Here is a 27002-nt window from a genome sequence, read left to right on the forward strand (position 1 = left end):
ATAATTTCGCCTTGCCCATTACCCAGGACCAGCTCTCGCTTCTAAAAGATGCTTCTATTGTACTCGAAACGTTTTCCTTTTAGAGCTCTTTCTGTAATCCTCCCAAGAGGTCATCGACTACTTATACCATTCTGGCCTCTATGCTGGCTCCTTTTGGTACTAGATCTCCTAATGAATTAGTGGACCTGATTGCACCTGTTGTTCTGCCGGTCAGCGTTTCAGAACCATCTCGCCCGAGCGACGTGACTGTCAGGTTGCTCGCAGGGGATCGAACCTCGCCACCAGCACAATTTGCCGCCTCTGCCAGCTTTAATCAATTTGTTCGCTCCAGTGTCTACATCTACATCTATACTCCATGTCACCGCGTCGGAGGGTAGACTATACCCCTACTTGTCATTTCCTTTCCTGTTCCTCTTGCAAATAGAGCGAGGAGAAAACGACTGTCTATATACCTCCGTATGGGCCCTAATTTCTCGTATCTTATGTTCGTGGTCCTTAAGCGCGATGTATGTTGGCGGCAGTAGAATCGCTTGGCAGTCAGCTTCAGATGCCGGTTCTTTAAATTTTCTCAATAGTGGTTTTCTAAAAGAGAGTCGCATCCACCCCCTCCCACCCCAGGGCTTCCCATTTGAGTTCCGGAAGCACCTCCGTAACACTTACGTGTTGTTCTGCGGTGTTGGCAGAAGAGAAGGACTATACTGACGTGAGGTCTGGAACATGACAAGGAATTAGAATTCAGAAAGCGGACGTAATTAGTTTGATACTTAACTTTAATCCATTAATGATGATCGTCGCTCTTGACGGTACATGATTCACAATATTATCTGATCAGAATACATTCTTGTAACTGAATATGGCGCCTTGCTAGGTCGTAGCAAATGACGTAGCTGAAGGCTATGCTAAACTGTCGTCTCTGCAAATGAGAGCGTATGTAGTCAGGAACCATCGCTAGCAAAGTCGGCTGTACAACTGGGGCGAGTGCTATGGAGTCTCTCAAGACTAGACCTGCCGTGTGGCGGCGCTCGGTCTGCATCACTGATATTGGCGACACTCGGTTCCGACGTATACTAACGGACCGCGGCCGATTTAAATGCTACCACCTAGCAAGTGTGGTGTCTGGCGGTGACACCACAGTTCGAACCTACCGGTAACAAATCTAGCAGCCCGCCTCTGAATTCCCTCGATGTCTTCCTTCAATCCGACATGGTATGGATGGCATACATTCGATCAGTACTCAAGAACAGGTCGCACCAGCGTCCTATGTGCGGTTTCCACTACAGGTGAACCACTCTTTCCTAAAATTACCCGAATAAACCGAAGTCTACCATTCGCCTGCCCTACCACAATTTTCATATCCTCATTCCATCTGATATCGCTTTGCAACTTTACGCCCAGATATTTAAATGACTTGACACTGTCAAGCAGGACACTAGTAATACTGTATGCGGACATTAAAGGTTTGATATTCCCACTCATCCACATTAAGTTTCCACATTAGCTGCCATTCATCAAACCAACCGGAAATTTTGTATAAGTCGTCTTGTATTAAGTCGTCTTGTATCTTCGTACAATCACTCAACTTCGACACCTTACCGTACATCACGGCATCATCAGCAAACAACTTCAGATTACTGACCACCCTGTCCGCTAAATCATTTATGTATATAGAGAACAACAGCGATCCTATCACACTTCCCTGGCAACTCCAGACGAAACTCTTGTCTCTGAGCCGGCCGGTGTGGCCGTGCGGTTCTAGGCGCTTCAGTCTGGAACCGCGTGACCGCTACGGTCGCAGGTTCGAATCCTGCCTCGGGCATGGATGTGTGTAATATCCTTAGGTTAGTTAGGTTTAAGTAGTTCTAAGCTCTAGGGGACTGATGACCACAGATGTTAAGTCCCATAGTGCTCAGAGCCATTTGAACCAACCTTGTCTCTGATGAACACTATCCGTCGAGGACAACATACTGGGTTTTATTACTTCAGAAGTCTTCGAGACACTCACATATCTGTGAACTTATTCCATACGCTTGTACCTTCGTTAACAGTCTGCATGCTTTCCGGATATGTAGAAACATGGAATCTGCCTGTTGCCCTTCATCTGTAGTCTCAGTATGTCATATGCAAGAGCGCAAGCTGAGTTTCGCACGAGAGATGCCTTCTGAAACCATGCTGTTTCTTGGACAAAAGCTTCTCAGTCTCAAGAAAGTTTATTGTATTCGAATTGAGACGCAGACGCGGAGCTAAGGCTTTCTTAGAGCTTGCTACTTCTTTCCGTTATTAGACACAGAAATAAATAATAATTCCCTGACTACATTGTTCTTAGTGGTTAACAGTCAAAATCTTAGTTACTAACCCATCGGACATAATTTAGGTCTTAAAATACTAAAAGTTCGCGTTGTTTACGGCGCAGAACTTCCAGCGACCTGCTGCGGCAACTGGCGAATTCAGTCGTGCAGCGCACGCAGTGATAATTACCTGCAAACAGCTGTTGGTAACGCTTCCCACGCCCGAGTTCCCGGGTTCGATTCCCGGCGGGATCAGGGACTTTCTCTGCCTCGTGATGACTTGGTGTTGTGTGATGTCCTAAGGTTAGTTAGGTTTAAGTAGTTTTAAGTTCTAGGGGACTGATGACCATAGATGTTAAGTCCCCTAGTGCTCAGAGCTATTTCAAGCTGTTGGTAAAGATACGCCTGAACATCGCACTGCAGTAGGCGTCTGCCGAGTCGGCCGCAGCTGGCAGGGACGGCTGGACAGTTGGAAATCCTTGACGCGGCACAGGTCGCTGGAATCTGCAGGCTGGTCCATCAGCTCGGCTGATAATGCGCGAAGGGTGACGTAGCACGAGCATGCATGCGCTCAGCGCCGGGGAGAGGCGACGACGTCTCCACGTCAGCGGCGACCGACTCCGGTTCAAAACTTTGATCACTCGTACCGCCTTATTTAAACCTTATTTTTCTTTCACATACCGCGCTCTGTGTCAAATGTCGTTTCTGCCACTTGTGAGATAAATACCAGCTGTTAAATACCATTCCTACCACACGAGCACGGCGCCTCAGGGCGGAGTCGATATTAGGCCGGCGGCCATCTTGAATAGATGTTAGCCAAAATACCTCACAAGGGAAACTCCCCATCGCATTCCCCCCAGATCTAGTGGTAAAAGTGCCCAGTGAATAGCCCTCAAAAACTGAACACATATCAAGCATGAAAGGAAGAATTTATAATGAACAGTGAATAAAACAAAAGCAAACTAGGAACATGATTCGTCCAAGGACAAGAAGTGCAATATAGAGCAGCCTGACAGTGCAACGATGTTGTGGTTAAGTCGTTACGGTGTTTGACTACCAAGTGTGCCAATTTTTTTTCTTTTCATTTTTGTTTCGCCGTTCGTTGTATTCAAATTTGTGTCTGTGTCGTGGTGTAAGGCCCGTTTCAACAGTGATGAGTAAAATATGGCTCTGAGCACTATGGGACTTAACATCTGAGCTCATCAGTCCCCTAGAACTTAGAACTCCTTAAACCTAACTAACCTAAGGACATCACGCACAGCCATGCCCGAGGCAGGATTCGAACCTGCGACCGTAGCAGTCGCGCGGTTCCAGACTGAAGCGCCTAGAACCACTCGGCCACAGTGGACGGCAGTTAATATGCCAACTAGCTCCGCAGACTGAGGAGGAGATTGAGGAAATGTATGGCGAGATATAAGAAATTCAGATAGTTAAGGGAGCCGAAAAGTTAATACTCATGTGGGATAGTAGGAAAAGGAAGAGAAGGAAAAGTAGTAGGTGAATATGGACTGGGGGGAAGGGAATGAAAGAGGAAGCCGACGGATAGAATTTTGCACAGAGCATAATTTAAGTAAGACTAGGGTTAAGGATCATGAGAGAAGGTTGTATATGTGGAAGAGACCTGGAGACACCCGAAGGTTTTGGATTGATTATATAATGGCTAGACAGAGAATTAGGAACGAGGTTTTAAATTGTAAGACATTTCCAGGGGCTGTGGACTCTGACCACAATTTATTGGGTATGAACTGCAGATTAAAACTGAAGAAACTGCAAAAAGGTAGGAAATTGAGGGAATGGGATCTGGATAAACTGAAAGAACCAGAGGTTAGAGGAAGCAATGAGGAAAAATTGAAAAGAACAGGGAAAATGAATACAGTAGAAGAAGAATGGGTAGCTTTGAGAGATGAAATAGTGAAGGCAGCACAGCACCAACTACGTAAAAAGACGAGGGCTAGTAGAAATCCTTGGGTAACGCAAGAGATATTGAATTTAAGTGATGCAAGAAGAAAATATAAAAATACAGTGAATGAAACAGGCGAAAGCGCATAAAATGAGACTGACAGGAAGTGCTCTTAGCAGGAGAGCTTCTTTAAAGTTTGGAAGGTAGGAGACGAGATACTGGCAGAAGTAAAGCTGTGAGTACCTGGCGTGAGTCGTGCTTGGGTAGCTCAGTTGGTAGAGCACTTGCCCGCGTTAGGCAAAGTTCCCGAGTTCGAGTTCGGTCCGGCACTCAGTTTTAATCTACCAGGAAGTTTCATATCAGCGCACACTCCGCTGCAGAGTGAAAATCTCATTCTGATTCACAAGATGTGCACGATGGGGGCGCGAATTGTCGTCCAAAAGGCGAATGCCTCGCCAATAAACTGCCGATATGCATTACGGCGCCTTCCATGACCACCAGCGGCGTACGTCGGCCCCACATAATGTCACCCCAAAACAGCAGGGAGCCTTCACCTTGCTGCACTCTCTGAACAGTGTGTCTAAGGCGTTCAGCCTGATCGGGTTGTCTCCAAACAGGTCTCCGACGATTGTCTGGTTGAAGGCATATGCGACAGTAATCGGTGAAGAGAACGTGATGCCAATCCTGAGCGATCAATTCGGCATGTTGTTGGGCCCATCTGTACCGCGCTGCATGGTGTGGTTGCAAAGACGGAACTCGCCATGGACGTCGGGAGTGTAGTTGCGCATCATGCATCCAATAGCGCGCAGTTTGAGTCGTAACACGACGTCCTGTGGCTGCACGAAAAGCATGGTGGCGTTGCTGTCAGTGTTCCTCCGAGCCATAATCGGTCATCCACTGCAGTAGTAGCTCTTAGGCGGTCTGAGTGAGGCATGTCATCGACAGTTCCTGTCTCTCTGTATGTTCGAAGAAGATCGCTTTGGTTCACTCCGAGACGCCTGGACACTTCCTGTCACAAAGTAACAATGTGTACACAAAAGAAACCGCGGTATTGACCGTCTAGGTATGGTTGAGCTACAGACAATACGAGCCGTGTACCTCCTTCCTGGTGGAATGACTGGAACAGATCGGCTGTCGGACTCCCTCCGTCTAATAGGCGCTGTTCAAGCATGGTTGTTTACATCTTTGGGCGGGTTTAGTGACATCTGTGAACAGTCAAAGGAACTGTGTCTGTGATACAATATTTACAGTAAACGTCTATCTTCTGGAGTTCTGGGAACTGGGGTGATGTAAAACTTTTTCTGATGCTTGTATATTGATTTAATATTCGCGGAAGCGTCACACCAACTCGAGTAGCAGGCTCTTGAGAGACTTCTGTATCACGATGCGGTTTGCTGTTAAAATTCCGCGTGTGTACGTTGCTAAAAAATCATCCAGTATATTGTTTCCTCCTTCGTATATCAAAAGAGAAGATAACGAATGTAAAATTATATTCGAACTCACAACGAGAGTTAGGCCTATCAACAATCGACCTTCCCGAGAAACATTCTTGACTGCATCAAGAAAGGAGAGACGTGACGATGGTGCACAAAATACCCTTTGCCATGCACGGTAAGCGGAAGTATGAAGTAGTAAATGTAGATGTACATGCAGACGTAGACGTAATTCTGATAGGCATTTCACTCTGCTGTCAGTGTTATTACATACATCTTCGTCTAGTGAATAAGTATCTTTTGAATACCATGATCTTGCAGAGCATATCATATCATCTGGCGGGGAACTCGATTGATGACTGTAGGCCAATCTAAGAAAGCCAGGCGTTTTTCTGTAAGATGGTAGACTGTAAAAATTACGTTTCTGCTCCTGTGTAATAATATAAAGGATAAGAGTATCACAGTAATACGACCACATTGAAGAAAAATGTCCGTAAATTAATAAAAATATATCGATTCGTGAGCTAGAACATTGCGATCAACCGTCAACCTTGTGAATCGGAAGACCTACGTCTGCTAGAATGTGGGTTCTGGTGGGAGGAAGGGTCATTTTTAGGGCGTACAGAGAAGTTTTTGTGAAGATTATGAAAAAAAATTGCAATCAAAATAGAAGTAATCAATTCCTGCTAACAGTTGAAAACAAATGGTGTTACTGACTTATTCTTAAGTGGTCATTGATCTACTGGATCAGTGAAGTTCCTGACCTTTACCATTCCACCGTAATGAATCGCGTTTCAGCACTGCTATGTAATGGGAGCACCACTCTGTTATGTTCCGGAAGTGATCCTTTCCGGGAATAACATTCTTGCGGCTTTACGCTATTATAGTCCGGAAATTATCCTTCCCGCGAATAACAATGTTGTCTCTGTGTACTCTTAGAAGCACAGTACGAACATACTTTCAGGTATTCACCACTGCTCTTCAATCCATCAAACAGAACGTCTCTCACACGAATGAAACTTACAGACTTTCGTACTTGGTGATCGTCTGTGACAGATTAAAACAACCGTTTAGCTTTTCACAAGATGACAATACCGCAAATGCCTTAATACGAGTAAAATCGTCTTTCCTTTCTCATCCTTACGTCTTAATGAATTGTGTGTGGAACGGTCAGATTGAAAGGTACAGCGATTCAGTGGTCGAAATTGTAGAATTTGCGGTAGTCTTTGATGAGAAGGTTTCTAATGTTTATATAAAACTTAATTTTTTTCTATGAAAGGGAATATAAGTATACGGGAAAACATACAACAGCTTTGTACACTACGGTATGTGTGGTCATCACTAGAATAACAAACAATTTAGATCAAAATAGACGTCCTCCAGGCGAAAAATAAAGAAAATCGAGAACCTCAAAACAAAAAGAGGTTTTTTTTGTAATTTAAGAGATCAATAAAAAACAAAACAAAACTGGAAGTAAGAGCGTCCTACAGGCGAGACAAACGAATGGCATCCGCACAGCGCCCGCTTGTGGGTAGAAGCAGTCAGAATCCCAAGTCAGTCAGCCATGTTCCAGGCACGTCTTCTTGAAGAATATTCAGTTTTGCCGGTACGCTGGTCCCAGTTCTGGTATCACACAGTCACACTGAATTCACTTCTCATAGTCGTGACACACTAGCTATTGGCGGAGATGGTGGAGGGGGCAGCGGATGTCGAAGAAAAATTCAAATGGCTCTGAGCACTATGGGACTTAACTTCTGTGGTCATCAGTCCCCTAGAACTTAGAACTATGTAAACCTAACTAACCTAAGGAGGTCACACACAACCACGCCCGAGGCAGGATTCGAACCTGCGATCGTAGCGGTCGCGCGGTTCCAGACTGTAGCGCCTAGAACCGGATGTCGAAGAAGGCAACCGCTTCAGCCATCTGGACGCGGTCCATGACTGACTAAAACGTCCAACTTATCACACGCTGCAATGTAGCGTCCCTTATTCATTAATCTCTCTACTTTCAAATCTTGATTCCCGTCGGCGTTTACGCGATATTTGTGCATTTTCACTGAAACTAACGTCGAGGAGCAGTTACCTCTCTTTTGCAGAAATGTGTATATCTGAGCACTTTTTTGTCAAATATTTGATTTGATTTGTAGTTTCTGTCAGTTATAATCAACTCCCGGTTGGTAGCTGTTAGGAAAGTGATATAATAAACATAAAACGTTTTACCCAAGGATGTTTTTATGTTATTTTATTAACACATGGGAATATGAAGATTAGAGTAACTAAACAGTACTAGTAACCAAATAAAATATGAAAATATTCCTTGAGTGAAAGACTGACACAAATTATACAATTGCCTTACATCATAGTTCACACGCTAACCTGCGTTTTTCTCTTCTTCAAGAATATTCAAGTTGGAAATCACTTCTGCACATAGAAGTGCAGATGACCCACATGCTACAGTCATTCCAAAAGTACAACCTGCATACGGGTAGTTTCTGCTACCGTAACATCTTTTGTCGTGCCGGCACAGATATAGGTGCTAAATCATGTAACAGGATGCCCTCCTTGTGACAATTAGCGGGGAATCAACAAGCGAATTTAGTACTTCTTATGCTACACCATAGTATGCAGGGAAATGCTCCTAACCATTTTACAGGTCGGAGAAAGGTCCTGGCGTCCAGTGTCCTACAGAACACGAACCTCTAAAGGAGATTTCTATCACATGCATTATAACTTACAAGAAGATTATGCCAAAGCTGTTTTTTCACTATATAAAAGCATACACAGAAAACAATCCACACAGTTGCGAGAGCAAAAAAAGGAAGAATGATATTAGGGTGTGGGGTACTTGAAGCATACGATAATAATAATAATAGAAAACTGATACAATAATATAAAAGTTGTCTAAAAGTAAATATAAGTGAAACAAAATAGATGGTAACTAATGGAATAAATGAATGTCTAGCTTTGGAAGAAGGGATGGGAACAATAGCGACCACTGAAGAATGTGAACACATAGGGGCGAAAGTTACAGATGACGGGAAACAAGACCAAGACACTGAATGAAAATTTAATTTGGAAAAAAATAGAATATATAATTGGTAAATGGAATTCTCCGAGATAGGCACGTAAGAATCGTAACTTAATAATCTTTATTAATAAAAAAAGGATGGAAGGAAGATTAGGGTTTTACGCCGCACCAGGAAGATGTCCAGAGGTAGAGCATGGACTCGGATTGGCGAAGACAATCGTTCATGTCATTTTCAAAGAAACAGTCCCAGTTAACGTCTTAACCGATTTTGGGAAATCACGAAGAAATCTATAATCACAATAAGACTTATTTATTGGGCTATGGACATCTTACCCTCACTTCATGCGTAAAAACCCGCCAATATGGGCACGATGTGGATTCGTAACCTCTGTCATGAGTTTTGTAAAGACTTGAGCTGCTTGCGGGACAAGACGTTGGGACCTGATGCATTCCTCTCACAAAGAAGAGTATCTTGCAGCTGCTCGTCTTTGCTGTACTCGTATCTTCGATAACTTTGGAGACGCAATAACAAGGACAATATGTGGTTTATTGCTGCTCGCTTCACTCAGCAATTTAAGCTGTTCTTTTAGGTTCCTGCCTAACAACGCACTCGGAAATTGTCACATATTCGGAAATAAATAGCTAAATTTTTTATCCTTCTTTTCTAAGAAGACGGATCGAATATTGATACTTGTATTCATAAAAACATTCTAGAATGGCCGGCAGCTGTGGCCGAGCGGTTCTAGGCGCTTCATTCTGGAACCGCGCGACCGCTACGGTCGCAGGTTCGAATCTTGCCTCGGGCATGGATGTACGAGATGTCCTTAGGTTAGTTAGGTTTACGTAGTTCTAAGTTCTAAGGGACTGATGACCTCAGATGTTAAGTCCCATAGTGCTCAGAGCCATTTGAACCACTTGAACGTCCTAGAATGTGCTGCAAACGCTACGACGAAAAAAATTAGCCTACAGCGGGACGCAAAACCACTTTATTTGGCTCTTTAATCTACATCTTTATTTGCTACGCTACGCCGAAGAAATGTTTCTCATCTTTTGTGTCAGCTATCATCTCTTGAAAGATTACATCATTGGTGAGTCAATAACTGTCATTTAATTATAGAGGCTACATGTTTGTAATAAATTTTCAGTGCACCTTCGCCTTGAAACAGCATGCTAGTAAGACGTTGGGGGCTTCGAAACAGCATACTGTCATACCACGCATGTCAATATGGCGTCTCCAAAGTTGTGTAAGGCACGAGTACAGCAAAGATCATCCTCGGAAATATAATCCTCTTTGTGAGAGGAATGCGTCAGGCCCCAACGTCTAGTGCTTGCGGTTATACTGGCGTGTATGTAAATGAAGATCGTTTTGTCTGTGGATCTCTTGATACTTTTTCTTCTTTCATCCGGTTTGTCGGCTAGTGAATTACTTTCTGTGTCTGTATTCATTGTTATGATATGTAATATTTACTTTATTCCTTAAGCAAATGGCGTACAGCTTCACTCTACTACTTTCGCAAAATTTTCTGAAACTGAAGTATCCCGTTCGATGGGGTCGTAACGGAGAGATAACAGCGGTCGTTGGCCCCCGTGTTACTGATGTAAGTGAAAATGAACTGAGCTTGATGAAATCATATTTCACGTCGTAAGTTCGAGTCAACGAATGCTGAGTAGCACTGCAGCGGTTTGAAATGCAATGCCGTCGGGAGTTGTGCTTGTTATTTGACAGCTTATCGCTGGCCTTTCCTTCTTCCTGGTGCCGCCAGAGAGCGCTGACCTCACGTTCGATAATCAGAGTTCATGCATGCAACAACTCCTCGCGCTAGGCGATTTTTCCTTCAAGCATCGTTGACTCTACATTATGCACCAAGGCAGCAAAGAAATATAGAACGATGACCCACAAAACAAGCAGAACTTGTGGAAGCGCTCATGCTGTCAACTACAAGTAAAAGTGTATTGCGTCTACAAAACTTTCTTTCCAAATCTCGATGACGTCTATGCCACAAAGTACGAAAAAAAAAAAATGAAATGATCGTGTGACACTGATGGTCGGGAGGCCCCATCCGGGAGAGTTCGGCCGCCGAGTTGCAAATCTTACTTCAGGCGACGTCACATTGGGCGACTTGCGTGCCGGTGCCAGCAATCGAACCAAGGTCCGTTGCACGGAAGGCCGGGAATCGAACCCAGGCCCGTTGCATGGTAGGCTAACACGTTACCACTCAGCTAAGCAGGTGGACAAATGATGAAATAGGACTTCATATTGTCGTTAGAACTAAAACGTGTGCAGTGCCCTGGGGAACTACTTAAACCTAACTAACCCAAGGACATCACACACATCCATGCCCGAGGCAGGATTCGAACCTGCGACCGTATCGGTCGCGCGGTTCCAGACTGTAGCGCCTAGAACCGCTCGGCAACCCCGCCCGGCGCCCTGGGGTAAAGGTACGGGTATAACAACTGTTGCTGTCAGTAATCAACTGGAGAAATTGAAGGAGTTTGAGAAGAACCAGGAAATTAACACAGAAAACTGATTTGGGCAACGTCCTATCGAGATTAAGCTCATAAGACACCGAGCGCTAAATCACTTGGATAATGTCAATAAAATGATATTAAGTCATTATATGGCGTAAAGTTGAGTAGTTAATAAAGTATCATAAGCAATCAAGACGAAATATTGTATTAATCAGTTGGATGGGATAGTGGGATGATATGCTTTGTGACTGAATGGCTCCAGTAGTTTTTAATGGAGACATTTTCCACTCAGGTCGATGTGCAAAATTCAACCAGTAGATCATTCTGAAGTGAAAAGCTGTACTTAGTATTCCTGCATTGTTTGCAATCATGAACAATCCAGACTGAGAGCTGACACGTTGTGAATGCGTTTCATTCTGTATGTGATCACACATGTGTATTGCTTGCTATTGTTATGACTGTTGAAGTGAGTTTTAGACAGTTGCACATCGCTGAATTGATTCACAGAATGCCTTTAACGACTTGGTCCTCGAAGAGAATGGTTGCATATAATGCAATAGTAGCCTAATAAGTATAGAGTATCATTTGGGAATAGCCTAATCTTCAGAAATGGCCAATCGCTCATAGAAATTATTAATTCTTTATGTTAGGTGCCACAGTCGTGCAGGATTTTTTAAATGACAACATATTCAAGGAAACGACTGAATTATTTAGTGCTCCCTATTGGGCAGTTTCGGCGTGGGCACTGCACTATAAACGGTAATTCCGTGGTGACTATAAAAATTTTCAACGAGGATGAAGAAACCTAAATGTATCAGTTTGAGGAAGGAACCCTGGCCCACAAACGGTTGAGTCGAAAGTTATGAGCGAAAATCGTTCTCATACCTCTGACAGTGGTATACATATACTGGTACTGCTGTTGCTAAGATTTTAGGGTAGGCAGCTTTCAGAGGTGGTAGTATGAACTAAAACAAGGAAGAAATCTCCAGTAAACTTGGGGTCTAAAATGCATACCTGAGGATTTATGACCACTTGTTCGCCTTCGATACTGTGAAACACATCTCTTCTGCTGCTAGTTCTTTGCTCTCCATATTTTTGGAGGATGCGGTATAGAGCAAAACAAAAAACGTCCGGTAGGCATGGGCTCTAAATTGCATACCTTAGGAGCTATGAGCAATTGTTCATCTTCGCTACTGTGAAACACACCTCTTCTACTGAACCGACCGGTGTGGCCGAGTTGTTCTGGGCGCTTCAGTCTGGAACCGTGCGACTGCTATGGTCGCAGGTTCGAATTCTGCCTCGGGCATGGATGTATGTGATGTCCTTAGGTTAGTTAGGTTTAAGTCCTTCTAAGTTCTAGGGGACTGATGACCTCAGATGTTAAGTCCCGTAGTGCTCAGAGCCATTTGAACTATTTCTTCTACTGAACAAGGGCTCATAGCTCTTACGATGTGCAGTTTAGAGCCCATGTTTATTGGACTTTTTTTTGTTTTGTTTTGATCCATACTACCTGCTCCAAAAACATGGAAAGCAATTAGTTTGGAGTAGAAGAGATGTGTTTCACAGCAACGAAGTTGAGAAAGGCCTCATAGCGTTTAAAATATCCATTTTAGAGTTCATATTTATTAGATATGTTTTTCTTGTTTTGGTCCATACTACCGCCTCTGAAAATTTCCTACCCTACAATCTCAGCAACAACAGTACCGGATCATGTCGGAGGCATCAGAAAGTTTTTCGCTTATAACTTTCGAATCGATCGTTTCCAGACCGGGGTCCCTGACACATTTACCCTCTTCATCACCCCCGAAAATTAGTAACATCATCGTGGAATCACTTTGTATGTAAGAATAACAAAATAGTGTCTTATAGGACAGCGAACAATAACATAGCTGTATTAATCAGTTATCTTTGACGCGCAGCACCAAAGTAATCAAGTAACTTACTACATATTATTTCGTTACATGAACATTACACATTTCATGTTATCAACTTTGTACTTGTATAGCATACGCAGTTTCTGTACTATCAGATTCTTATTATGTTGCTATCCATATTCCAGCGATCACTTGAAAGTGTCATAACCTTGAAATTGGCCAACAGTGGATCCATAAATATTGAGTTGTTATAGGGAAATATGTTGTCATTTAAACCGCGTATAAATAATTTGTCGTACTCATAAAATAGAAAAAGTATGTTCGTAGAGGGCGTCTTTCGATTCTAACTGTTCCATTTTATGACCACGACGCTTCACCTGGCACTGCGTTGGATATCAAGTCACAGGCGCTAGACAACATTTCGACGTGTTACTTTTGTAACAAGATACTGGAAATATTTTTATTTTTTATCTTTTTATGTTTGTTTGATTTTTATGTTTAATAGTAACGTTATATTTCGACCGTTCTGTATTTTTTAGTGTTGATAAGATGACTCTTAATAGCTGAAATCGGTGAACTGCTGTTACGTTCACGCAATACGACCCATGCAATTTGTGAACAGAAACATACTTTCCAAAATAGATCCTGTGCTCCAATTTGGTAGTGTGATATTTAATTAAGAACTGATCATATCTATAAAAAAGATACAGGACTCCTTATTCGAAGATGTCAACATAGCTATCGAAAATACTGTGGTCGTGTTCGTATTTTATTTCCCTATGCCGCCACTTGCCTTCTGGCCTGTAGATCAGTGTGAGCTATTCTCAGTACGTGCTGCACTACAGTACGTCAGATAAACTGACGCAGCGAAGGCAATGCTGAGTTGACTGTCGCGGTATAGCATAGCGCAGCTTGTGACACACACACACACACACACACACACACACACACACAAACACACACACACACACACACACACACACACAACGTAACCGCAGAGCCAGCGAGGCATGTCACGACTGTTGACACCTCGGCTTATCGGTGATCTGCTGTCCGCCATCTGTTTACAAACACATCTGCCCAACGATTACAAATCGATGCTCTACAAGGGAGTCGTCGTTCATGCCGAGTGAAATATAGGAGCTATAAAAGTGAATGACTCATCGGTGATCAAAAACCTCCATTCCATAGGTAAGGCAAAGAATGTTTAAGGAGCCACAAAATTGTGTGCAGTTGAACTTGCCTGCTCTTCCGGAGTGGGATTAAGATTCAGAGCAAAAGGATGTCACTGCTAGGACTCAGTGATGATTTTGCTATCGGCAGTGAAAGAAAGAATTACACGAGTCGTTTAATGGAATGAACTGTCTAGCGACTACAAGATTACGATTGAAAGTAAACCTATTGAAATGGTAGTAAGGAGCAATAGCAAAAATGAGATTGCCGTGCGGTTGAAGGCGCTGCAGTCTGGAACCGCAAGACCGCTACGGTCGCAGGTTCGAATCCTGCCTCGGGCATGGATGTTTGTGACGTCCTTAGGTTAGTTAGGTTTAACTAGTTCTAAGTTCTAGGGGACTAATGACCTCAGCAGTTGAGTCCCATAGTGCTCAGAGCCATTTTTGAACCAAAAATGAGATTAATGATGAGGCTTACATCAAAATTGAGGATCACGAAATAGTCGAAGTGAAGGAATTCTGTTACCTTTTGAAGAAAAATAACGCAAGGAGGAATTAAGAAGCAGACTAACATAGGCAAAAAGGGCGTTCCTGGCGAAGAGAAGTCTACTGGTATCAAACACAGGCCTTAATTTGAGGAAGAAATTTATGAAGTTGTACGCCTGGAGCACAGCACTGTATGGTAGTGAAACATAGACTGTGAGAGAACCGGAACAGAAGAGAATCGAAGCGTTTGAGATGTGATGCTACCGACGAAGACGAATGTTGCAAATTAGGTGGAGTGATGAGGAATGAAGAGCTCTCCGCAGAATCAGCGACGAAAGAAACATATGGAAAACACTGACAAGAAAAAGGGACAGGACGATAGCACATCTGGGAAGACACTCGGGAAAAACTTCCATGATGATGGAGGGAGTTGTAGAGAGTAAAAATTGTAGAAGAATACAGGAATTGGAATACATCCAACAAATAATTGAGGATGTAGGCCGGTGTGGCTGAGCGGTTCTAGGCGCTTTAGTCTGGAACCGCGCGACCGCTACTATACTCATTGATGTGTGTGATGTCCTTAGGTTAGTTAGGTTTAAGTAGTTCTAAGTTCTAGGGGACTGATGAACTCAGATGTTAAGTCCCATAGTGCTCAGAGCCATTTTGTGGATGTAGGGTCAACGGCTACTGTGAGATGAAGAGTTTGGCAGAGGACAGGAATTCGTGGGGGGCTGTATCAAATCAGTTGGAAGACCGACTGAAAAAAAAAGAAAAAAAAAGAACCAAGAGAGAACAATAAGACCGGAAGACCACGAGCGAAATGCTCTGTTTAAAACGGGTGGAAAAGATGTAGTCATTCGCCTATACTGTTCAGTCTGCATATCGAAGAAGCCATGACGGTAATAAAAGAAAGGTTCAAGAGTGGGGTTAAAATTCAGGGAGAAAGGATATCATTGAGGAGATTTGCTGATGACAGTACTATACTCATTGAAGGTGAAGAAGAATTAGAGGATCTGTTGAATGAAATGAACAGTCTGTTGAGTACATAATATACCAAGAATAATCCGAAGAAATACGAAAGTAATGATAAACAGCAGAAATGGGAATAGCGGCAGCACGAAACTGGTGATCACGAAGTAGACAGTCGTAGCTGTCTGCCCTAAAATAAACTCTGAACAGACTTTAGCATTGGCAAAGAGGGCATTTCTGGCCAAGATAAGTCTGCTGTTATCAAACATATGCCGTAATTTCAGGAAGAAATTCCTGAGATTGTACGTTTGGTGCACAATATTGAACGATAGCGAATCATCGACTGTGGGAAAAAGAGAATCGAAGGGATTAAGATGTGACTTGATATTTGGATAGGTTAATAAGAAATTGAGGATGTCTGCAGAATCTGCGAAGGAAATATTATTGTACGTGGAAAACACTGACAAGAAGAAGGGACAAGACGGTAGCGCATGTGTTAAGCCATCAGGGTATAATTTCCACGGTGCTAGACGGAATTATGTAGGTTAACACCGCAGGATAACATGGAGATAGGAATATATCCAACAAGTAATTCAGGCTGCTGGGCGAAAGTGCTACCCAGAGATTAAAAGACAGACACAGGAGCTGAAGTCCTGGCGTGCCGCATCGAACTAGTCAGATGATTGAAGACCCAAAAAAGACGAAAAAAACTTAACTTCTATTAGAACCGAAAATAATTTATAAACTAGGTATATTCACACTATATATCGCCTCTGCGTGTAGATTGAATTATTGGGGACGACTTACGAGTTGCTTCATGGCTGAGTTAGGTATGTTCTGTGAGTCTGTAAAGTGAAACTGGTCCCAGAGCACTAATGCTACCATGCACTTGGTTAAAGTCGTTCTAAACAAAGCTGGCTGTGTAAAAGGAAGAATCTTCATACATCGTCGGTTTGCCTTCATATGGTACGTAATGCTGCTGTGAAAGCGACACTATTTTTATATAACACTATCGCTATTGAGAATTCAGTTTGAAACTTCCTGGCAGATTAAAACTGTGTGCCGGACCGAGACTCGAACTCGGGACCTTTGGCTTTCGCGGGCAAGTGCTCTACCAACTGAGCTACCCAAGCACGACTCACGCCCCGTCCTCACAGCTTTACTTCCGCCAGTACCTCGCCTCCTACCTTCCAAACTTTACAGAAGCTCTCCTCGCAAGGTGTGTACGATGTGGGCGCCAATTGTCGTCCATGAAGACGACTGCCCCGCCAATATGCTGCCGATATGGTAGCATTATCGGCCGGAGGATGGCATTCACGTATCGTACAGCCAATACGGCGCCTTCCATGACCACCAGCGGCGTACGTCGCCCCACATAATGCCACCTCAAAACAGCAGGGAACCTCCACCTTGCTGCACTCGCTGGACAGTATGTCTAAGGCATTCAGTCTGACCGGGTTGCCTCCAAACACGTCGCCGACGATTGCCTGGTTGAAGGCATATGCGACATTCATCGGTGAAGAGAACGTGATGCGAATCCTGAGCTGTCTATTCGGCATGATTTTGGGCCCATCTGTAACGCGCTGCATGGTGTCGTGGTTGCAAAGATGGACCTCGCCATGGACGTCGAGAGTGAAGTTGCGCATCATGCAGCCTATTGCGCACAGTTTGAGTTGTAACACGACGTCCTGTTGCTGCACGAAAAGCATTATTCAACATGGTGGCATTGCTGTCAGGGTCCCTCCGAGCCATAATCCGTAGGTAGCGGTCATCCACTGCAGTAGTAGGCCTTGCGCGGCCTGAGCGAGGCATGTCATCGACTTTTCCTGTCTCTCTGTATCTCCTCCATGTCCGAACAGCATCGCTTTGGTTCACTCCGAGACGCCTGGACACGTCACTTCTTGAGAGCCGTTCCTAGCACAAAGTAACAATGCGGACGCTATCGAACCGCGGTATTGACCGCTTAGGCATGGTTGAACTACGGACAAAACGAGCCGTGTACCTCCTTCCTGGTGGAATGACTGGAACTGATCTGCTGTCGGACCCCCTCCGTCTAATAGGCGCTGCTCATGCATTGTTGTGTACATATTTGGGCGGGTTTAGTGACATCTCTAAACAGTCAAAGGCACTGTGTCTGTGATACAATATCCACAATCACCGTCTTTCTTCAAGAGTTCTGGGAACCGGGGTGATGCAAAACTTTTTGACGTGTGTAAATAAAAAATGTGAAAAAGCGATAGATCCTGTTTTTAGAAGTTTCGATCCAGTTTTTATTTGGTTTTATCGTTTTATACCGATGGCTGTTCTCCAATCACAGAATGCTTTCCAAAATTTTACGTTCGGGTAATATCCTCTCGTTCCTCCACTTGCGCTGTTCGAAGCGATCGCACATTGTCATCCATAAAAATGAAGTCATGGCCGAATTCACTACTGAAAAGCCGCCATGGGGAAGGAGTAAAGCGTATACAGTGATTTTGATCGGTGAGTGCACAGTTTTCAGAGATTCGAGGGTCAGTACGCTTATGCAACGTTATGCCTCCCCACACCGTAATTCCTGGACCACCGAAACGAGGCCGGCCGGAGTGGCCGTGCGGTTCTGGGCGCTACAGTCTGGAGCCGAGCGACCGCTCCGGTCGCAGGTTCGAATCCTGCCTCGGGCATGGATGTGTGTGATGTCCTTAGGTTAGTTAGGTTTAATTAGTTCTAAGTTCTAGGCCACTGATGACCTCAGAAGTTAAGTCGCATAGTGCTCAGAGCCATTTTGAACCACCAAAACGACCACGTTCGACAATGCTGGATGTACCCTCATACGAGAGGTGGGAACACATGAAACTCCCAGGAACATTGTCGAACATGATCGATTTGGTGGTCCAGATGTTATTTTGTGTGGAGGCATAATGTTGCATGGTCGTACTGATTCCGTAACAGTGAACACGGAACACACATCGGCTAAAATTATTGTAAAACTGTACTCCCTCCCCACGTGCGTCTTTTCATGGGTCTATTCTGCTCTGACGTCATCGTTATAGACGACAATGCGCGACCGCATATAACAGCGCAAGTGAAGGAGCTCTTGAGACGGCAGTATATTTGGCGAATGGAGTGGCATGTCCGTTCTCCTGACTTAAATTCCATCGAACACATGTGGGATACGTTGGGGAGACGTACTGTATTACGCCCACATGCACGAACTTCAAAGCCGGCTGTTGGTGGCCGAGCGGTTCTGGCGTTACAGTCTGGAATCGCGCGACCGCTACGGACGCAGGTTCGAATCCTGCCTCGGGAATGGATATGTGTGTTGTCCTTAGGTTAGTTAGGTTTCAGTAGTTCTAAGTTCTAGGGGACTTATGACCTCAGCAGTTGAGTCCCATAGTGCTAAGAGCCATTTGAACCATTTGAACGAACTTCAAAGGGCAGTTGTTATCCGCTCTGGTGGAGGGAAAGGAACGTCCTTGTACAATTCCTCAATAACCTTGCGGCCAACATTGCAACACGTTGCAGAGCATTCGCTGCCAACTGTGGTGACGCATACCGTACTAACGAAAGTGTCCCACCTTTTGTAATGTCCAAGGGGACCATCCTACATCGCGTTGATTTCAGTGTAAAAAATTATATTTGAATAAAAGTGTCCTTGCTGTTTGTGTCATTGAGAATTTCTTACATTTACCTTATGTACTGTCCGCAGCTTGTGGTATTGCGATAGTGTTCTCGCTTCCCACGCAGTGGGTCCCGGTTTCAATTCCCGGCGGGGTCAGGGGTTTTTCCTACCTCGTGATGACTGGGTGCTGTTCTATCATCTTCTTCATCATCATTCATCCCCATTACGGTCAGAGGAAGGCAATGCCAAACCACCTCCACTAGGACCTTGCCTAGTACAGCGGTGCGGGTCCCCCGCATCGTTCCCTACGCTCCTCGTAGTATGGGACCTCTTCATCATCACCTTATGTACTATAACGTAGCCACTCTTTCCATTTTATGGTCGAAATTTCATCGAGTTATGTTTCTTGGTATTTACACATAATGCGAAAGTTACTTTCAGCCTTAAGTTTTTGACACCAATGTATTTTACTTTCACTAAAAGTGCACGTGGAATGTGGAGCGACCAGAAAAAAGATAATAGAAACTTTGGATAAACGGAACTACAGAAGGGTGCTGAAAATTATGTGCACTGATAGGATAACAAATCAGGAGCTTCTCTGCATAACTCGCGGGGAAAGGAGTTCGTGTAAAAACAATGGCCAGACGCAGAGCAAGTGTTAAGACATTAGGGACCAATTTTCATAGTACTCGAGGGAAGCGCAGAGATACGTAAACATACAATCGAGGGCGTCGGTTGCAGGTACTACACTACTGGCCATTAAAATTGCTACCCCAAGAAGAAATGCAGATGATAAACGGGTATTAATTGGACAAATATATTATACTAGAACTGACATGTGATTACATTTTCCCGCAATTTGGGTGCATAGATCCTGCGAAATTAGCACCCAGAACAATCACCTCTGGCCGTAATAACGGCCTTGATACGCCTGGGCATTGAGTCAAACAGAACTTGGATGGCGTGTACAGGTAGGTCTGCCCATGCAGCTTCAACACGATAACACAGTTCGCCAAGAGTAGTGACTGGCGTATTGTGACGAGGCAGTTGCTCGCCCACCATTGACCAGACGTTTTCAATTGGTGAGAGATCTGGAGAATGTGCTGGCCAGAGCAACATTCAAACATTTTCTGTATCCAGAAAGGCCCGTACAGGACCTGCAACATTCGGTCGTGCATTATCCTGCTGAAATGTAGGGTTTCGCAGGGATCGTAAGAAGGGTAGAGCCACGGGTCGTAACACATCTGAAATGTAACGTCCACTGTTCAAAGTGCCGTCAATCCGAACAAGAGGTGACCGAGACGTGTAACCAATGGCACCCCATACCATCACGCCAGGTGATACGCCAGTGTGGTGATGACGAATACACGCTTCCAATGTGCGTTCACCGCGGTGTCACCAAACAAGGATGCGACAATCATGATGAACCTGGATTCATCCGAAAAAATGACATTTTGCCATTCATGCACCCAGGTTCGTCGTTGAGTACATAATCGCAGGCGCTCCTGTCTGTGATGCAGCGTCAAGGATAACCGCAGCCATGGTCTCCGAGCTGATAGCCCATGCTGCTGCAAACGTCGTCGAACTGTTCGTGCAGATGGTTGTTGTCTTGCAAACGTCCCCATCTGTTGACTCAGGGATCGAGACGTGGCTGCACGATCCGTTACAGCCATGCGGATAAGGTGCCTGTCATCTCGACTGCTAGTGATACGCGGCCGTTGGGATCCAGCACGGCGTTCCGTATTACCCTCCTGAACCTACCGATTTCATACTCTGCTAACAGTCATTGGATCTCGACCAACGCGAGTAGCAATGTCGCGATACGTTAAACCGCAATCGCGATAGGCTACAATCCGACCTTTATCAAAGTCGGAAACGTGATGGTACGCATTTCTCCTCCTTACACGAGGCATCACAACAACGTTTCACCAGGCAACGCCGGTCAACTGCTGTTTGTGTATGAGAAATCGGCCGGAAACATTCCTCATGTCAGCACGTTGTAGGTGTCGTCACTGGCGCCAACTTTGTGTGAGTGCTCTGAAAAGCTAATCACTTTCATATCACAGCATCTTCTTCCTGTCGTTTAAATTTTTCGCATGTAGCACGTCATCTTCGTGGAGTAGCAATTTTAATGGCCAGTAATGTAGTTTTAGATGAAGAATCAGGAAGAGGAGAGGATATCATGAAGCGCTGCAACTCAAAAAGGCTATAAAATGCACCAGTACCCTTTAGATCCTTCTTTTTTTGTTGTTTTAGAATTGGGCTTAGTAGGCATCAGTAGCGATTTTCCTCTGGCTGACGTTCGTGTATTCTTCTTCTTCTTCTTTCAGCAGTATGAATGAAAATCCAGTTTACTCATAAGCAGCTACATTTGGCCTTGATGCAACCAGTATGGGCCTAGAGGTTGGTGTGTTAAAGATGACTTACTCTCTTACTATCCAAGGTGATACACTGTCAACATGAGCTCAATTTTTTTTCCAAACAAAACTGCTTTTGTCCTACACTCTTTAGATAAGTTATCCTGCTGGCTTCAAGTAGTTAAATTTGCCTAATTTACGGCAGACGTTTTCCTGTTTTCATGTTCCTCGGAATTGCCAGTGTCCCACAATAATCTGATTAATCGTATTGTTTTATGTATGCACTGAGACCGGTGTTAGGTACGAAAGCGCTTCTCGCGCCCACCACTTACGCTAATTACAGATTTAGCGCTATCTGCAATTATCTTAATTGGTGGGTATATGAACCATGAAGGGGATCTAAAGTTAACATTAGAGTGAACGTAAAAGCGTCTACTAGACTCTCGGATTCTAAAATATTTTCGGTAAATGCAGAGGGATCTCGTGTCACAAGTGGAAATTGAAATATTTTCATTATTCATATGTAAGATCCACCAAGAGCTACTAATAAATGGTAACAGTTATTCACTGTACCGATCAGCCGGTCATCGTCGGGTAACATAACATTTTTTCATCATCCTGTATGACGTCGTCCTTACTGTTGCATTGAAAAATAAATTTGAAAAACTATTCTGTTCAAAATGTTCAGATGTGTGTGAAATCGTATGGGACTTAACTGCTAAGGTCATCAGTCCCTAAGCTTACACACTGCTTAACCTAAATTGTCCTAAGAGAAACACACACACCCATGCCCGAGGGAGGACTCGAACCTCCGCCGGGACCAGCCGCACAGTCCATGACTGCAGCGCCTTAGACAGCTCGGCTAGTTCCACGCGGCGAAAAACTATTCTGCGTCACTGAAGCTGCAGGCAATAGTGAAATGAATTGATGCAGTCAGATCTTTGGAAATGACAATCAGTACTTGGATCATCCTTTGCCATGTAACAATTCGGGTATTTTCTGGTAATTTGACAATTTCAAAGTATGCAACTGAGTCGACTCTGTTAATACATTTTATTACTCACTTCAGTGTCAGTCATGTAGGATGTTCCTATTTTATTTTTTAACGCCGCAGTAAGAACGATACCATATAGGCTAATGTGAACGCGACTGTACCTTCCCATGGCACTAATTCCTTCGAAATATCTAAAAAGGGTTCAAATGGCTCTGAGCACTATGGGACTTAACTTCTGAGGTCATCAGTCCCCTAGAACTTAGAACTACTTAAACCTAACTAACCTAAGGACACACATCCATGCCCAAGGCAGGATTCGAACCTACGACCGTAGCGGTCGCGCGGTTCCAGACTGTAGCGCCTAGAACCGTTCGGCCACTCCGGATGGCTTTCAAAATATCCTTCTCCATTTTAGTCGTATGGCTGTGGAACAAATTATCTTGTAAGCTGCAACTTAACCAAAACCACTCTGCCTTGAACACGAGATTAAAGATTTATCTGTTATCTTCAACATAGTTCCCTTCTCGGCATATCCCACCTGTTTTCTTTCCGTCCATCAGGGAACCAGTATCTCTGTCACACTGTAAAGTACCCGTGCTTTTCTCATCCCTTTATATTTATGTTGTCTTTCTTCCATCTCATCTGCTAATTTTACCCTATTATTCCTCGCTCTTCCTTTGACCAGCCAACTTCTTTTCCACGTTCTTTCCTTCTGTGCTGTCGTCGTACGTTATTATTAGATGTCGCTATTTACAAATGACAAGGACTTTTTTTTCTTATTCTTCGTATCCTTTATTTCATTTCGCTACGGGACCGGCACTGATATATGGCTTTTGACAGTGTTGGAGACAGATGGTGACCTGATGCCCTCGCTGTGTCTGTCAAGTGTAAGAAAGTTTTCTAAATGTTTGTGTGGAATGTGTGTGAGGTGGGATACGGGTACGAACATGGTATTTACCTAATCGGACGTAGGAAACCGCCTAAAAATCACATCCAGGCTGGTTGGCTCACCAGCCCTCATCGCCCTGTGCGAGGCGAATTCGATCTCTGATTGTTTTGTCTCCCAGAATCCCGAGAGCGGAGCGTTAATGCCGCCGGCTATCCAGGGAGTTGACACACTCGGCAAGAAAGTCATAATACAATTGTGTCCATTATAATTATCCGGGCTGTTATGCCGTGGTCGGTTGATGAATTTTGTCTCAATTCCCAACGTTTCGTCTCCGACTGCTGGAGACATCTTCAAGGGGGTCCGTAGGTCGATGGAAGGTCCAACACACTCACTGGCTCGCTACTGACTGCCGCTAAATTCCGTGTCCGCGCGCTCCCGCGCCGCGGTGTGACGTCACGTGTCGGAGACGAAACGTTGGGAATTGAGACAAAATTCATCAACCGACCGCTGCATAACAGCCCGGATAATTATAATGGACATGATATTTCCGGCCGTGAAAGTCTACATTTCAGTATCGTAAGACAATTGTTTGATGTTAAGAAGACTCACATTCTTAAATTACACATGCTCTTTACTATAGGCTACACATTGTCATTATTATTACTCGTATTATATGTGGTGTTAGGGGTATAACTGCAGACATTTTTATTGGTGACTGAGGACAGTGCACTGAACAGCTTTACATCAGTTTTTACCTTAGTTGTAGACTAATAATTACAACTAGGTTCGTTAGTACCTCCACGTACAACTGACAAGAGCAAGCCACCTGAGGTTGATTTTCCCTAGAGCAAGAGGTCAGATGTTGAAGTGTGGACGCATGGACACTAAACATTTATCCTATACCACATGCATAGTCCAATTGATGGTGGAGTTACAACCGTGCGGAAAAATCAGAAAGTAAATTATGTGACGTGTTTGTGGGAAGAGAAAAAATAACTAACACATTGAAGTGGGAACATGTTAAGGTACCAGTGACCATAGTATCAGCAGTCATACATCTAACGCTCTGTGTGTTGCCCATGTGCTATACAAATTGTAATGTTCTTTCTCTACGGATGTCTGGTTAGATGTAAGAGAACATGACGGTCCTAGTCTTGGAAGATGAAATAAATGCATAAATAAATAAATGTATTACTCGATAATGATCGACTGGTCGAAACTATTAGCGAATGAAATGATTTTATTCAAATAAATATTTTCTTATAGACGAATTCGACACTCAAAGAACGTTTCTCTATTAGGATACTCGTACTGTGAAGAAGAACTAATTTAATGTCTGGTTATTGATAAAGGAATTACGTTTCTTTCATTTTATGGGAGCGCTATGCATACAGTAGTTGCTGTAGTCAATGTGTTTCCTCACCAAAACACCTCTGTTGTTTCAGGAAGACTTCTGCAATGGGCGGTGAATCTGACGGCGGCGGTGAGGGCCAAGTGGTGCTGGTGACAGGTGAGGATCGATTCAGCTATATCACTGCAAATGTTTATTTTGAAGGAGTACAACAGTTGTATGTCTCTCCGCCTCTGCATACAACACGCATAATATCTGAAAAATGTGTTTTTACAAGGCTGTAAATAGTTATTATTGTGGTTTTAAGCCCGCACACTGGTTTGACGCAGCTTTCCACGCTACCCGATCCTGTGCAAGTCTCTTCATTTTCAAACAACTGCTGCAACCCACATCCATTTGAAATTGCCTACTGTGTTCAAGCCTTGGTCTCCCTCTACAATTGTACCCCTCACGCCCCCCCCCCCTCCCCACCCACTTACCACAATACGGTTCCCTCCATTACCAAACTGACGATTCAACCCCGCTGCAAGATATGTACTATCAAACAATCCCTTCCTTTAGTCAAGTCGTGCTACAGATTTCTTTTATCCCCAATTCAAGACCAGTATTTATCAGCTAGGATAACCTACAGTATTCTTCTATAGCACCACATTTCAGAAGGTTATAGTCTCTTTTTGTCTCAACTGTTTATCGTCTACATTTCAACCCTGTACGGGGATACACAGGAAACAAATACCTTCAGGAACGACTTCGTAACACTGAAATTTGTATTGCTTGCAGAAATGCTTCGTTGCCACGGTAGATGGCTCTGACGAATAAAAGTTTCTCCGACCTCGTGCCGAGTGTTCCTTGTGTGTTGGAGGCTGTGCGATTGACGCAGAGTACTGTACTCAGCAAAATGATTCGGTATTCATGTCGGAAACAAGCCGAGATGGTATTTGTGTACGGCCTAGCAGATGGAAACGGTCGAGAGGCAGCACCAAAGAAGTATCCTCACAGACACTAACAACACCAAACAACATTTGAAGCTCTTTTTGGGCGTTTGTGTGACCATGGGTCCTTTCAGACGAACGAAAGTGCAGGGAAGCGGCGGACTGTGCGTACACGCAGATCTGGAAGATCAGGTTGTACATGATATTGAGACAAACCGTAGTACTAGCTCCAGGCAAGTGGCTCGCCAACATGGTGCAAGCCAAAGTAGGCTTACGTGTATTCTGCATGACCACCGCTACTGTCCTATCATCTGCAACGTGTGGAAGAATTATCAGCAGCGTATTTCCCTGTACGAGAATAATTTTGTCGGTGGTTTTTGTATCAGACCATCACAATTATGGGATTTCTGTCATCAGTCCTCTTTACCGACGAAGCAAGCTTCACCAGAACAGGCATCATCAGTCCGAATAATCGTCCACTGTGGGCTGCAGACACGGCACGTGGTTAATGGAACTTTCATTTGTCAGCGCCGTCTACTGTGGCAAGGATGCATTTCCGGACACATGTTCGTAGGACCTTTCTCTCCATTTCCAGTAAGGAATTCGTCCCTGCAGTTTGTCGGTTTTATTAATGTTCAGCTTATTCATCTCTTGTTACTGCATCTTAATAAGAGTTCCGCAGCAGTCTTCCATGATCGATAGTTCAGATAGTTGTCGAACTAATGAGCAAACCTGAACGAAGATGTGAAAGTCTGCGATTCCGCGGCAGTTGTCAGTTTTGATGAAAAACGATTGCGTATGTGATCGCGGCAGACTGTAACATATACACGTTACTGACGAAGCCATCATATACCGGGAAAGCTTTTATGAAAAGGTAACGAACAGAGTAAATACGGTAATGAACCATTCTCAACCTTTCAAAGTATCCAGACGCCTATTAGTGGGCTTTAATACGGGCTGCGTACACCCTTCGTCTTTATGACAGCTTGAATCTGTTGGGGACACCTGAATGTCTTTGGAGGCATGGTAGTCCGCTCTTCCCCAAGAACCGCAACCAGAGAAGGTAGTGCAGGTGGACCCTGAGGTCTGGAGCAAAGGCGAAGTTCTAAGTCCTACGAAAAAGTGTTCCATTTGGTTCAAGTCGGGACTCCAGGTAGGCTAGCTTATTTCAGAGATGCTGTTGTGGTCACAGATGCTGCTTTATGACAGGATGCACTGTCATGCTAACACAAACCGTCATCCTCTCCGAGTTGTTCCTGTAATAT

General features: G+C 44.2%; 2 protein-coding genes across 2 annotated transcripts in view; one reads left to right on the forward strand and one right to left on the reverse strand.

Moving 5' to 3' along the window:
• Nucleotides 1-27002, reverse strand: part of LOC126418736 (protoheme IX farnesyltransferase, mitochondrial) — a 280801-nt gene that overhangs the window by 245210 nt on the left and 8589 nt on the right. The window lies entirely within an intron of this gene.
• The window catches only part of LOC126456481 (3 beta-hydroxysteroid dehydrogenase/Delta 5-->4-isomerase type 1), a 276435-nt gene that overhangs the window by 45037 nt on the left and 204396 nt on the right, over nt 1-27002 (forward strand). Inside the window, exon 2 of the mRNA XM_050092235.1 lies at nt 24900-24964. Within this exon, the coding sequence (XP_049948192.1) occupies nt 24913-24964 (52 nt within the window). The 5' untranslated portion in view covers nt 24900-24912. The remainder of the gene's footprint in view (nt 1-24899; nt 24965-27002) is intronic.

This window comes from Schistocerca serialis, chromosome 1 (genome assembly GCF_023864345.2).
Source record: "Schistocerca serialis cubense isolate TAMUIC-IGC-003099 chromosome 1, iqSchSeri2.2, whole genome shotgun sequence".
Classification (NCBI taxonomy): domain Eukaryota; kingdom Metazoa; phylum Arthropoda; class Insecta; order Orthoptera; family Acrididae; genus Schistocerca; species Schistocerca serialis.